Source organism: Montipora foliosa, chromosome 1 (assembly GCF_036669935.1).
Source record: "Montipora foliosa isolate CH-2021 chromosome 1, ASM3666993v2, whole genome shotgun sequence".
Lineage (NCBI taxonomy): Eukaryota > Metazoa > Cnidaria > Anthozoa > Scleractinia > Acroporidae > Montipora > Montipora foliosa.
Window position 1 is genome coordinate 61,059,261 of NC_090869.1, and position 12,500 is coordinate 61,071,760.

The 12,500-nt window shown below is 39.8% G+C and overlaps 2 protein-coding genes across 4 annotated transcripts in view; one reads left to right on the plus strand and one right to left on the minus strand.

The window, feature by feature from the left end:
* LOC138003514 (guanylate-binding protein 6-like) overlaps positions 1-3,908 on the plus strand; it is a 20,445-nt gene extending 16,537 nt beyond the window's left edge. For 2 of the 3 annotated variants that reach the window (XM_068849636.1, XM_068849629.1), the window contains exons 8-11: positions 1-248; positions 797-919; positions 1,729-1,776; positions 2,998-3,493. The exon at positions 1-248 is cut by the window's left edge and continues 4 nt beyond it. In XM_068849636.1, coding sequence (XP_068705737.1) covers positions 1-248; positions 797-919; positions 1,729-1,776; positions 2,998-3,363 — 785 coding nt within the window. In that variant the 3' untranslated portion in view covers positions 3,364-3,493. Of the gene's footprint in view, positions 249-796; positions 920-1,728; positions 1,777-2,997 lie in introns of all 3 variants that reach the window. The other variant, XM_068849622.1, reaches the window with a different exon arrangement.
* Positions 3,909-4,857: 949 nt separating this feature from the next.
* The window catches only part of LOC138003530 (guanylate-binding protein 7-like), a 20,202-nt gene continuing 12,559 nt past the window's right edge, over positions 4,858-12,500 (minus strand). The window contains exons 5-11 of the mRNA XM_068849650.1: positions 12,369-12,500; positions 11,354-11,618; positions 9,971-10,269; positions 8,549-8,803; positions 7,241-7,363; positions 5,507-5,554; positions 4,858-5,416 (exon numbers count right to left, since the gene is read on the minus strand). The exon at positions 12,369-12,500 is cut by the window's right edge and continues 61 nt beyond it. Coding sequence (XP_068705751.1) covers positions 5,117-5,416; positions 5,507-5,554; positions 7,241-7,363; positions 8,549-8,803; positions 9,971-10,269; positions 11,354-11,618; positions 12,369-12,500 — 1,422 coding nt within the window. The 3' untranslated portion in view covers positions 4,858-5,116. The remainder of the gene's footprint in view (positions 5,417-5,506; positions 5,555-7,240; positions 7,364-8,548; positions 8,804-9,970; positions 10,270-11,353; positions 11,619-12,368) is intronic.

Here is a 12,500-nt window from a genome sequence, read left to right on the forward strand (position 1 = left end):
CTTTTGATGAAAAATTAGGATGGTGGCAGCTTGAAAATGGAAAATTAACCCGTGCAGCCTGCGTCTCTCTTCTGAAGAACTTAAAAGAGGAACACTTGGATCCAGTCCTTGCTCGGCTCAGAGAGGAGGGTGCCAGGATGTCATTTGATGATATCATACAGGGATACAAAAGAATCGAGCAAGACTTTAATGCTGATGCCAAAGGAGCCAAACACGTCTGTGCTGAGGTGTTCTATGAATTTCATCCGGTAAAGAACATTTTTTTCTTGTGCTGATCGAGAACCCCATTTAAACCCGTTGAAATAGACCATTTCCGAGTTCGTGTCTGCCTCCTCTTCAAAGCGAGTCTAAGTGCGAAGTTTTTCTTATGTTAATTAGTTTTCATTCATATGTAAACAAGAACTAATTACCGTCACAAAAACTTCGCACTTAGACTCGCTTTGAAGAAGGGACAGACATTAACTGGGAAATTACCTATTCATTTTTAATGCAGAAATGTGTCAAATACAATCAGCTATACTCGATCAATTAATCAAAAGCAGTAATTACCATGAGTAAGTGGAATGCTGTCGAGAGATAGCAAAACGGATGAAATGCTATGCGCAGCAACGCTGCCCTTGATACTGTGGGCACAACGCAGACATCCAGATTAGAAATCCACTCATCTCAAATGAGCACTATTAGAATGGCTGTCGAGGTTACGAGGCAGCAATAAGAGATTGTTGTCAGTTGCGCGCTCTTAATCCACACTTGCCTCCCTTTTTTAACCGGCTTTAAATTTTTTTTTTTATGAAAGCCACTGATGGAAGAGATGAAGCAATATTTAGGAGTCCTGCAGCAACTAAAAGACTTCGACGAGAAAGCGAGTCTGGAAATGGCAGCTCGAGCTTATCAAGAGCAGGAAGTGAAGAAGCTTGAGGTGATAGCGATATTAATAGCATCTATGGAAAACTTATGAGGGCGGGGGGGGGGGGGGGGGATAAAAGATAACGTCATTTTGCTCTTTAATTTTTGGAAGAAAGAAATTATAATTAAAAGAATATGTATCGCAGTTTTGATGAGTAAAATGCACTAAGCTAGTAAGTTCTTAATCCCTCTTATCCACTTTTATTCTGTTTAGAATGACTACAAGTCGTAAATTAATGCAACAATTGACCGAATGCAAAAATGGCCGCCAACAAATTATTCTTTTGTCTTTGTGTTATTTAAGCCTAACTAGCCTCGTTCACACGCGTAAAATTGAAAGAATTTGGGCTGTAAAACGAGGCTAGTTAGGCTAGTTAACACAAAGACAAAAGAATAATTTGTTGGCGGCCATTTTTGCATTCGGTCAATAATTGGAAATGGCATTGTGAAAACTAATTTTCTTGAAAAATGCTTCGCGCTATGCCTCGCTTTGGACTCGGAAATGGTCACTTGTCCCTGTTCTGCCTCCTTCATTTCGCTCGCAACAACACTTTTCAGATTTGTCGGAACACAAATCCCTTTCTGTACCTTCATACCCAACTCTAATCTTGATTTGAGATCTGACACTCCCTAAAAAATCTCCCAAAATAATGAAAGTTGTCGGCTATTGAAGCGCTCCTACGCGTACCATGTAGCTCTGCGGTTGGGCATCCGAACTCAGTAGTAATCGTCAAGTCACAGCTTCGACCTTTTCCTGGAACGACTGGTTTTTTTCCGAATACACTCGAGTCAAAATTCGTAAATTCTGCTTTTTGTTTTTAGGAACAACAAGCTCGACTTGAACAAGAACGTCGTGAACGTCAGATGGAAGTAAGGCCATTTAATACTGAGATTTATGGAACTGATCATTACCGTGAAAATGATTGAATTGGTGGCAGGAAATGTGCAAGCCATTCTTTCAAAAAGGGACACTCTAGTTTAATTAATGAGGCACTTGATATCAAAACTTTTATCTTTTTGTCAAAAGAAATTTCGCGAATGCTTTGGTTCATTGCATCAAACATAGGCCTAAATACAAAAATAAAAAAATGGACTGAAAACTTTTCCTGAAATTCTCTAAAAAAAGTCTGTAAATACCAATCTCAAAAAATCCCGATATATCCCAATTTCTTTCCAAAGCAATCACGTAATTTGCATAAAATGCGGGAATCTTGTGACCTGAGGTCAAATTGCATTAAAGCACCTTCTAATTGGTTCAAAACGTTGAGCTTCCTATGCCTCCAGGCCTTACAGTGATGCTAACAAGGCATGCTGGGAACATAACTTATGGGTTAAACCGCTGACCAGTAGTATTTGAATGGCAAGAGGCCGCTTGGAAACAGTGGAAGAAGCTTCTTAGAACCACCCAAATTAATTTTTATGCTACTGGCTATATTTTTAAATCATTATCATCTAAAAATCTTTAAATTTTCTAAAAATCCCATAAAAAAGGTATCGTCTTTGTTACGAGCCTAGAAAGGCCAAGCAGGCCGGCGCTTATCTCCGGTTTCATGAAGCGACTAGGAGTATTTCTACTCCCCCCTGGATGGGATGCCAGTCCATCGCAGGGTTACCCCCAGCATTAAATTGGCCGGTCCGTGAGAGAAAAGTGTCTAGCCTAAGAACACAACACAATATCCCCGGCCGGGACCCGAACCCGGACCACTCGATCCCGGAGTCGAGCACTTTAACCACGAGGTCACCGCACCTCCCATGTGACCCTAAAAATCCTAAAAAAAATCAGTATTTTTGTATACAGGACTAATTTGACACTTTGTTTAGTTATATAAATTGGTTTAGATTCTCAGTCAATCAAAGGCAATTGTTGCTTTCCCGTAAGTGGACTGGTTTCCCGCACTTTGCTCCGGCAGCATGTATATTTCTGGTTTCCCCCAGTGTCAAAATTGGCTCATTTGGTTCGTTTACTCTGCGTCATTCATGCTTGGCCCACGAAAGAATTTAGGTCTTGGGTTTTAAAGGCACAAACTAGAATAACTATCTATGAAAACTAGAATTCTTTAGGAGCTGATGAAGTGGTCTTTTAATTAATAGATGGAAAAGCAACAAAGAAAATTCGAAGAAGAAAAGAAAAGACTCCAGGAGCAAATGGAAGCAGATGTCAAGGCTCAGCAAAAACAAATCAAAAATATGATGAAGGCTAACATGCAGAGAGCTGAACAAGACCGCATAGGTTTTATAAGAGAAAACCAAGCACTGAATGCACGTCTCTTGGAAATGGAGAGGTTAAATCAAGAAAATCAAAGGGAGATTGTCACTTTGAATGGCCAGATTCGTGAAAACAGGGGCCAACAGAATGAAGTGAGAAAACCAGGGTTCCGTGATAAATCGCTCCAGGTTGTGACTGGAGTAGCCTTGGCTTCACTCATCGCATCCGGCGCAGTATGTAATGTTATGTAAACTAGTCATTGAAAGTTCGCTTTTATCTTTGCCAATCATGATTAATATGGTATGCGCTGACCTAACAGTAATTTAGTTTGACCAATAGGTTGAAAATCTCAGTTATCTGTGGACTTTACTAAGAAATATTTTCAGTAGTTTGATTAATATTCCACAGTATATTTTTCCCGCGTGTAAAGATGAAATAGGCGCCAAGGGTAGATTGTTCTGTGTTGTCCTCGATTGAGGAGTTTACTTTTTAATAGCTGTAGCAATGTAGGATAGTATTTTTGCCACAATATCAATCCAGTCAACATTACTAGATATAGGTCAAACTTGCATGGGGTTGTTGTCTCTCGAGCTCTTAGATGGCTTGATAGCTCAATGTTTTATAGAGCATTCAGTTAGGGGCAATCGCACGGTCATGGGTTAAAGTCCCTTTATTTTAACGTTGCTGGAATGTTTTCGTGTTTCTTTTAAACTGGTTAAGATGATTAATAGTTGATTGTATTAGGTTGTCTTAAATGTAACATGGTGGGTCATCGAATAAAAGACATAACCAGGGGTTTTTTGTGTGTTGGGTTTTACTCTGTTTTCCGAAAATTCATATTTTAACGAACGGATGAAAATAATTCAAAGTTATTTTAAGACCCTCCAGCCGGGGATCGAGCACCGACCATCCACTCGAAAGTGTATTACCTCCTTCTGTTACTATATATCAATATTACCTCATAAGCTACTCACACTACGGTTATATATTTCAAAAGGAGGAAGTTAGCACCCGACGATATACCTCAGTCCTGCATCGTTTATACTAGTTTTAATTCCTGGTTACTTGATACACAGTGTATACCACAATCATCTCGAAATAGATTAAACTCGGAATGATCACATGATTTTTGCTTTTTATTCACGCAATCAACAGCCATCAAAAGAAAACGTTCGCATAACTTAGAGTTCAATTCCCGGAGGACTGGGTCGGGACAGCAACATGGCCGACGTTTCTTTGTTTTAAGAACACCAACATGGCGGCCGTGAAGTCATGTGAAAATCAAGAATATTTCCCGTAGCTAGTGAAATATTGTAGTGGATTATCGCTCGCGGACCGCATCCCAGCGGTCTGGGTTCGAATCTCAGCATGAGAGCTCCGGAGTTCACCCAGGTTTCTATCCACTCGAAGTTGGTACATGAATGGGAATAAGTTGTTCATGTAGCAGGATTGGAGTGGTGTCTTTCTTTTTGCAGGTCTTCATAACGCGCCTCCGAATTATTTCCGCCTGCTCGCCCTTTCCACAATGACATATAACAACATACAAGAAAGGAAAAAGGCGCGAGCGGGCATACACTTTCTTCAATCATTCTCATTGGTTCAGACATTTTACTGAATCAATTTTAAAAAATTCTGTCCAAATTTTACTTTCTATACCCCAATTAATCCTCGCTATGAAGTTCCGAAAAAAGAAATTAAATGAATGACAACGCAATTATAATAAGTCAAAAGGGACAATTCAAAAGTAACCAACATGAAATTGTTTTACTTTAGGCATAATTTTTCAAGGATTACAAGGTCATACTATTTTAAAAACTAATCAATGTACTTCCAATTAGTTTTAGGCAAGGACCCTAACAGTGTGACCACGTTTGATTAGTTCACATTAATTCCTGTCCACATACTACGCGACCAGACAACGAGAAAAGCCATCTTGAAAGAATGTGAGTTTATTAAAAATGATCACACTTGTTGGGCTTTTTACTGAAGCTTTGTTCACCAGCTTTAGAGGATCAAACACCCCCCGCTTGGTGGAGAAGGAGGTGGGCGGTTAGCAATTTCAATAATTTGCTGCTGAAGTTCTTGCATCTGCTCATTCCTGCTATTCATGGCCTCTTCCATGCTACTGATTGTGTCTTGCAGTGTTTTATTCTGATCAAGAATCGCTTGTCGATCTGCTCGAAGCTCATTCATGTTGGCTGCCATCATATCACTCATTTGCTGTCTTTGAGTTTCCATGTCGGCCCTAAACTGCTCTTCTAACCGTTTTCTGTCTTCCTCCTGTTTTTCCTGCAGTAGCTTCATCTGGAAAATAGAGAATTTGCATCTTACTTCTTATTGTAAAAGCCATTTAATTTAAAAACATTCCAAATCGCAGTTCGAAGAATTTCCAACCTCTCGCTCTTTGGCGTTTCGTTCTTCTTCCAAGCGTTTAAATTCCTCCTGAAAGAAGAAATCGAAAGAATGAGTATCTAAAAATTGGTATGTAAGAGGACGGTATCGAAATCTCCCTTGAAAGTTTCAATAGATCGCATAATTTAGCCTTTTTCTCAAATTGTAACGATGCTTCCATGCACGGTTTCTCGTAAAAAAGTGCTCTAACTCACCAGAATATTAATCTAAATCTGAATACACTCCTTTTTTTTTTTATAAGAACGTCTAATTTGAGCGCTGAGGATAAACGTTCAGTGTCATTTTTCTTGCGATTTGAGCCTGAATAGCATGTCTTACAGTTTTGTGGTATACTAAGTTCGACTTCAAACTGAGTTGCTCTTCACTTTATTATGCAATAAGAAGAAAACCACGCATTACTAATGTCGGAAAACGTCCTTAAGTAGGTCTTCGAATTAGACTACAGGCCTCGGTTGTTCAAAAGGTGGATAACGCTATCCACCGGATAAATCACTATCCAGCGGATAAACACTAGCAAAACCAATTGCAGGGGCGAATCTAGGGGCTAGGGAGAGGGTGCAAGTGGTGCGCACCCCCTCCCTCCCCCCCCCCCCCCCCCCACCCCGGAAGCTTAATTAAATCGACAATTGTTAATGTTGGGAAATTTGTTTCGACAGATTAGACGAAAAGTACAGTTGACGATAACCAGTAAGTTTTGCGGGAGCCTGGGAAAATAGAGACAACAAAGTTAGTAACAAAGATGAAATGGTATATGTGAACTGCGGATATGAAATCAAGTGAACCCCGTTGAAGCCCTAAAATTTTCAGGCTTCTCTACGCAATTGTAAAAATTGCGTTCATAACGGCGAAGATCATAGCTTCACTTGAGTTCATATCCGCAGTTCACATATGATTTATTTCATATACCATTTCATCATTGATTCATTCCTCACAGGACCATTAGAACCCACAAATGACCACCAGTTCCCAACGTCAGTGGCTTCATAGCTCAGTTGGTTAGAGCGTCGCACCGGAATCGCAAGGTCACGGGTTCAAACCCCGTTTAAGTCCTGAATTTTCCATGCTTGTCTACGCAATTGTAAAAATTTTGTTCATAACTGCAAAGATCATAGCTTCACTTGAAAGTTAGTAACGGCGGGCCATAAAACAGGAAAATTCCAGTTGAAATAAGCAGATGTATTTTTAAAATAAAGGCTTAAAACCTCGATCAGTTACTGTTTAGTTAACATAGTTTTGCAACCCAAAGAAAATTTTTTTTTTGGTCATAGTAGCACTAGCGCTGCCATCATCCCCAATAATTTTTTGAGCAAGCTAACCGCATCTTATTCCTAAAATAACATATCTTGTAAGCTAAGTAATGAAAATGCAAAACTACGTTTGGGACACTACTTCTACGATTATACGATATTGTTATAACAGTTGTACCACTACCACTAGAAGACAAGAATGAAAAAGGGCTCAAAGCCGAATCGTATACTTTTGCTCTGTACGGAAAAGTATAATGAAGAGGATAATGATTTCGATAATGATGACGATAATGATGATGATATTGACAGCTTTATATGTACATAGAACAAGCTTCACCAAGGCTGAGAGACGCATTATTGGGGTATTTGCTCCCGACCTTTGAAAAACATTAACTCTGGCCAGGAGTACGATATGATCCGTTCTCTTTGGTTACTATAGTAATTTTTATGGCAAAATATTTCACATTACCTCCATCCTTATTCTTTCCTGTTCCTGCCTGGCACGTTGTTCTTTCTCTTCAGCTAAGCTTTCGTCATAATCCTTAAGTTGCTGCAAATGAGCCATATGTTTCTTCATTTCTTCCTGGAGTTCCTGTGGTTGAACAAAATGAAAACTATCAGACAAAAAAGGAGACAAAATCGAGGCAATTAGCAAACAAACGTGTTCGGTACAAATGTACAAGGTTAGTTATGGCTGGGGACTCGCTCCAGTTCATCGTGTTTCATAAATTGTATGATAGTACGCTTGCTGCGAATGGCTATTTTAGCGGGGCGTATTCTACAGTACGGTCCCCTCGGCTGTATGGCCCGCAAAATTTGAAACTTTGATGCAATATTTTCCAGCGAGCTTTTCATATTTATGTGAAATAAACTTGTGAAATCTTGCAGGCAACTATTTCAAAAAGCCAATAAGATTAATTCGTTTTTTTAGATTTGGGCATGCTGCTTATTTGCGGCAATAAAACCCTCCGCTTGACTTCAACTGGTTTCCTTCCTTGCTTGCCTTGTTACCTCAGAGGTACAATAAATATCTTACTAACTTCGTTTTCCCGGTCCGTACTGTAAGTTACAGAACCTTGTTTTGTCTGTTGATTTATGGTCCGCGCGCTTCGCACTTGGGCCATAGATATATAAACAACGGAAAAAAAGACTTCGAACTTGGTTAGTAAGAGTTATGTAATGATAATGATTAAATCGTTTTGTTAAGTTGATACGTCATGACTTAGTTAAAAAAATAATTAGCCTTGTTGGTGTCACAATTTTGACATTTGATCAACAGAGGCAGAAGGTGTCGATTAACGCAAATCCCAGATTAAGAATTAACCAAGGAGTTTATTTCTCTACTCCCAAGTGCTTTTCACCGCTGATATTTGGCAAAACTTTACATTAGGAGAAGTCAATCTGGAAAAACAAAAATAAGCAAAAGAAACTTTCACCAAAAAGTTGAAAACATGAAACAAAAATTTACGCTACTCCTGGATTAAGTTAATCGGTTTTCGAACAACCGGGGCCAGGTCCTTCCAAATAATGGCCAATCAGATTGGGCCTGATGAACGTAACTCTCCTGATTGGTCCGCAGCTAAGTACACTGTAGCCGCGCGAGGGATTGCCGGTGCTAAATGAAAATTCATGGTTCGTGCCCGTTTTTTCTAAAAAAAGTAGTAAATGCTGCAAAAAGCAGTTTACAAAAGCAGGATGGTTGCCATTACAATGCGAAAACTTCATATTCCCAAGTGGAAATCAGACTGCAGACTGCAGTCTGGCCATCAATACTTACTGGATGGAACTCGTAGAAAACCTGAGCACACACATCCTTGGCTCCTCTAGACTGACTTTTGAAGCCTTTTTCAATGGCCGAATAACCACCAATGATCTCAGCAAAGCTGACTGAAGCGCCTCCTTCGCTGGTCAGTAAGCCAAGAATGGGATCCAAATTTTCTTTCTTCAAACGTCTCAAAAGAGCAACGCACTCTTCTCTGGTGAGGTCATTGTTTCGTTTCTGCAATGTTACCAAGTTATTCTCCATGTTCTCCTAAAGCAAGACAAAAATAACCCACAAAATACAAATTAAACTCCTCAATCCTGGAGGCATAAACGAGCGCTTTGTATTTAAAGTGGTACTACGACCAAAAAAAAAAAATCCTTTTTTCCTTTGGATTTCAAAACTATGTTAACTAAACACTAACTGACCCAAGTTTTAAGTTCTGATTTTAAAAAGACACCTGTTTATTTTAACTGGAATTTTCCTATTTATTGGTCCGCCATTACTAACTTTAAAATCTTGAGAGAGCTGAGTCGAGGAGAAAATGACGTCAAAGACTCACTGGTTTAAGAATGCAATGCGTGTGTACGCGGCCAAATTAATATGCAGCACGGGAGTTTCAGGCTTTCAGACTTTTAAACGCGTGTTTTGCATATATAATAAATTGTGTTTACACGCTGAAATTTTAAGCTAGTGAGTAAATGACGTCATTTTCTCTAGATCCAACCCTCTGAGGTCCAATCGGCCGGTTTTGAACGTGAGTAATGGCAGACCGTGAAATCCAAAACTTACACTCAAAACAAACAGCCTTTGGATAAAACTCAAAGCGCAAAATTTTGCCAGTTAGGTGTTAAGCGAACACGCTTTCAAAATCTGAAGAGAAAAAGAAAATGATTTTTTGATCATAGTACCACTTTAACCAATATTTTTACTTTTCACATGTCACCACTTGCAAATCCATTGATTAATATCACAGGCAAATTTATCTATTGAGTGATACACCGCGCCTGGAAGAAGGCCGGCATTACGTCCTTAGAAAAAAAAGATGCTCGAGCCCCCTTAGCTATCCATTCACACTCAGAAACTGAACCCGAACTTGTGATCCAACTAAACCGCTTATCGGTTTCACTAGGAGTTCACTACGATATTGAATTCTCCGTTCGGTGCTTCCGCACACACACAAAAAAAGATGCACTAGGCGTAATGCTCCGACTTCAACTTGTGTCAAATTTCAAAACCCAAAGTTCCCCGATTCACTCTGAGGAAGAGTAAATGTCCTTGAAAATCCTCAAAATTACTTCTTCCCCGGGACACCTAGTGTAATTCAAGGAAGCAGAAATAAGGTTTCCGAGGTTGCCGTTGGAACCATAAATGTGAATTAAGAGTATAAGTATTTTGGATCCCTAAAATCAATAACTATCTGTTGTTTTTACCTACCATCAACTCGTTCAGGTATTTTTCACTGCTTTTAGCGGACACTCCAGCAGTTTCTGCCTGGAACACCGCCAAGCCTTCTTCAATAGCTTTTTTGTGCATTTCCCGAATGTCGTCACTGTCACACGGTAATTTGCAATCCTTCAGTTGAGTCGACATTGTTTTTTCATAAGTCTGTATGGCTGCCATTTTTGCTTCGGAACACTTGGTGTGAACGAACGTCTCCCATGCGCTCTGTACACTGGGAACTACCCCAGGTGTATTCAATGCCGCAACGTAAATGTTAACCAGAGAGGCAAGAGCTTTAGGTAAAGAAAGGAAAATACAGTCCATTTGTCAACGACATAATGTTCCGAACAACTGCATTCTGGTAAGCCTATCTTTCAAAACTTAGCAGTTGACGCCGTTTAAAAGTTACTGTAATAAGGATTAACTGAGAGCTTTAGAGAGTTTTTACAATTCTTAAATTTCTCTCTATATACTTCTATTCTTTTTGTTCCTTGTTCATTTTTGTTTCTTCTTTGAACCTTGTAACATATGCATTACCTTCCCATTTCCCACCTCAAATATAGCTTTGATAAATTGTAAGCTGATGTATTGTATATGTACGATTTTAACTGTTTTGTTGACGTTGCATATTAGCAGAAGTTCGGAGCACACCTTTCCGTCAATTTTTTTTTCAAGATTTGCCATGTTTGGTATCAAACGTTTGAGCACAATGGTCGTTTTTATACCGTGCCAGAGAGGCATAATTTATCTAGCAGAAATGTGCATCTGTCATGTGTACAGACGGAACCCTAGACGAATAGATCCTTGGCGTACATTCCTAATTAATTGGGAGTTTAAGCAAATACGACGGCTACGGCATCGAAAACGTCAGTCCAAAATATAACTTAGCGCTATCGCAAGTATTTCCCGATTATTCCGTCTTGTTCACCTTGTACAACACAGGCGAACTATCCTGTAACCGAATGGGTACGAGCGGTTTTAAAGGCACAACAGAAAATGACTGTTTCATTGTTATATGCTCACGTTGTCGTCAAAACCTAAAATATGGGGATTTCACGTTGTTTTTTTGTGGAGTACGGCAGAGAAATTTGTTTTGCACGTGCAGCACGAGTATTTTTCTTTTTTTTAACCAATAATGTTCTTGCTTCCTGGCGTTGCCCGTAGCCGTAGCCGTAGCCGTAGCTGTAGCCGTAGCCGTAGCCGTAGCCGTCGTCTTTGCTTAAACTCCCTAATGCGTCTGTTTACTCCTTCTGGTGTAACACAGACGGCAAAAGACGAGTACAAGACGCCTGCGTCTATACTAACTATCTCACTAACTGAGTCTCGGGAGGACGCACGTTTATGCGATGGCAAAGCTGAAAAGTCAACTTGAATTACCTTCACCAGTAACATATTCTCCATCATGGTAACTCCTCTTAGGAGCAAGCTTGGCTCGCAGTAACTCTTTAAATTCTTGCACCCCGCGTTTAAACGATTTGTTGATGTCGTCTTGAACTTCTGCGCGGTTTAAGTTCAACACCACTTCCGGCTCGGACGATGGCGGAGGAAGCTTGAAAGCGTCAAAACCAGAGAAGAAGTTTAAGATACTTTCAGCAATTTTATCCGCATTGTCACCCTTTGACTCTGATGACGATTGGAAAACCTACGAAAGAAAATAGCAAAATAAGACGCAAACTTGCAAGGCTGAGTGGAGTCCCGTTGATTCCAGAATCCTCCAAGGTTGACGGGAAGGGAGGGGAGGGACAGCAAGTCCTAATGTTTCACTCTATGTCTGTTGAGCTGTCGAAAAGGTGGAACAGGAAGGCTTGCCCCTTTAATAGGTCCAAAAGGCATGAAGTCTTGTCCTCATTAACTCAGATCAAGGAAGGAAACGCAATACGTTTTTATACGTTTTGTTGAGGTGATCACACGAATTCGAGTTGAATTTGGAATAATTACTGCAAAAAAATTTCGAACGCTATTTATGCCAAACTGTTGCAGGAGAAAATTCGTGTGATTATTTATTAATGATATTCATGAGAAAATTTCGAGATCACATTGCATGATTAAAGAAGGAGCAATCGCGTGAAAACTTCGCCATCCAGGACTCTTATTTGATTGGCTATCTGGGACTTTCTTTGATCATTTTTGATCTTTGATCAGAATGCTTGGTTTCCTTCGTCTTTTTGCACTGTGTTACGTGAAAACTGCATTTCTCTTAACCAATCAGAACTGAGTAAGTGAATATTATTAAGCGTATTACAGTACTGTATTAAAGCACAATCACTACATGTTCTCGATCAATCATCACTTGCAACATTTCCGTAATCCAGCGCGTGTCAAATATACGGCACCTCTCCTTCACTTGCTCAGTGTCTACCCTTTTCAAGACGTATTCTTTTCTATTGCCTACCCTTTTCAAGAAGTACTCTTTTATATTGCTGCAGTCTTTTGGAAGGGCCAGCACAACATCTCTCAACAACCAAATGAAGTGTGGAAAGATTTTGTGGAATAGATTCGCATCGTCTCGAGTAGCGGATGTTCC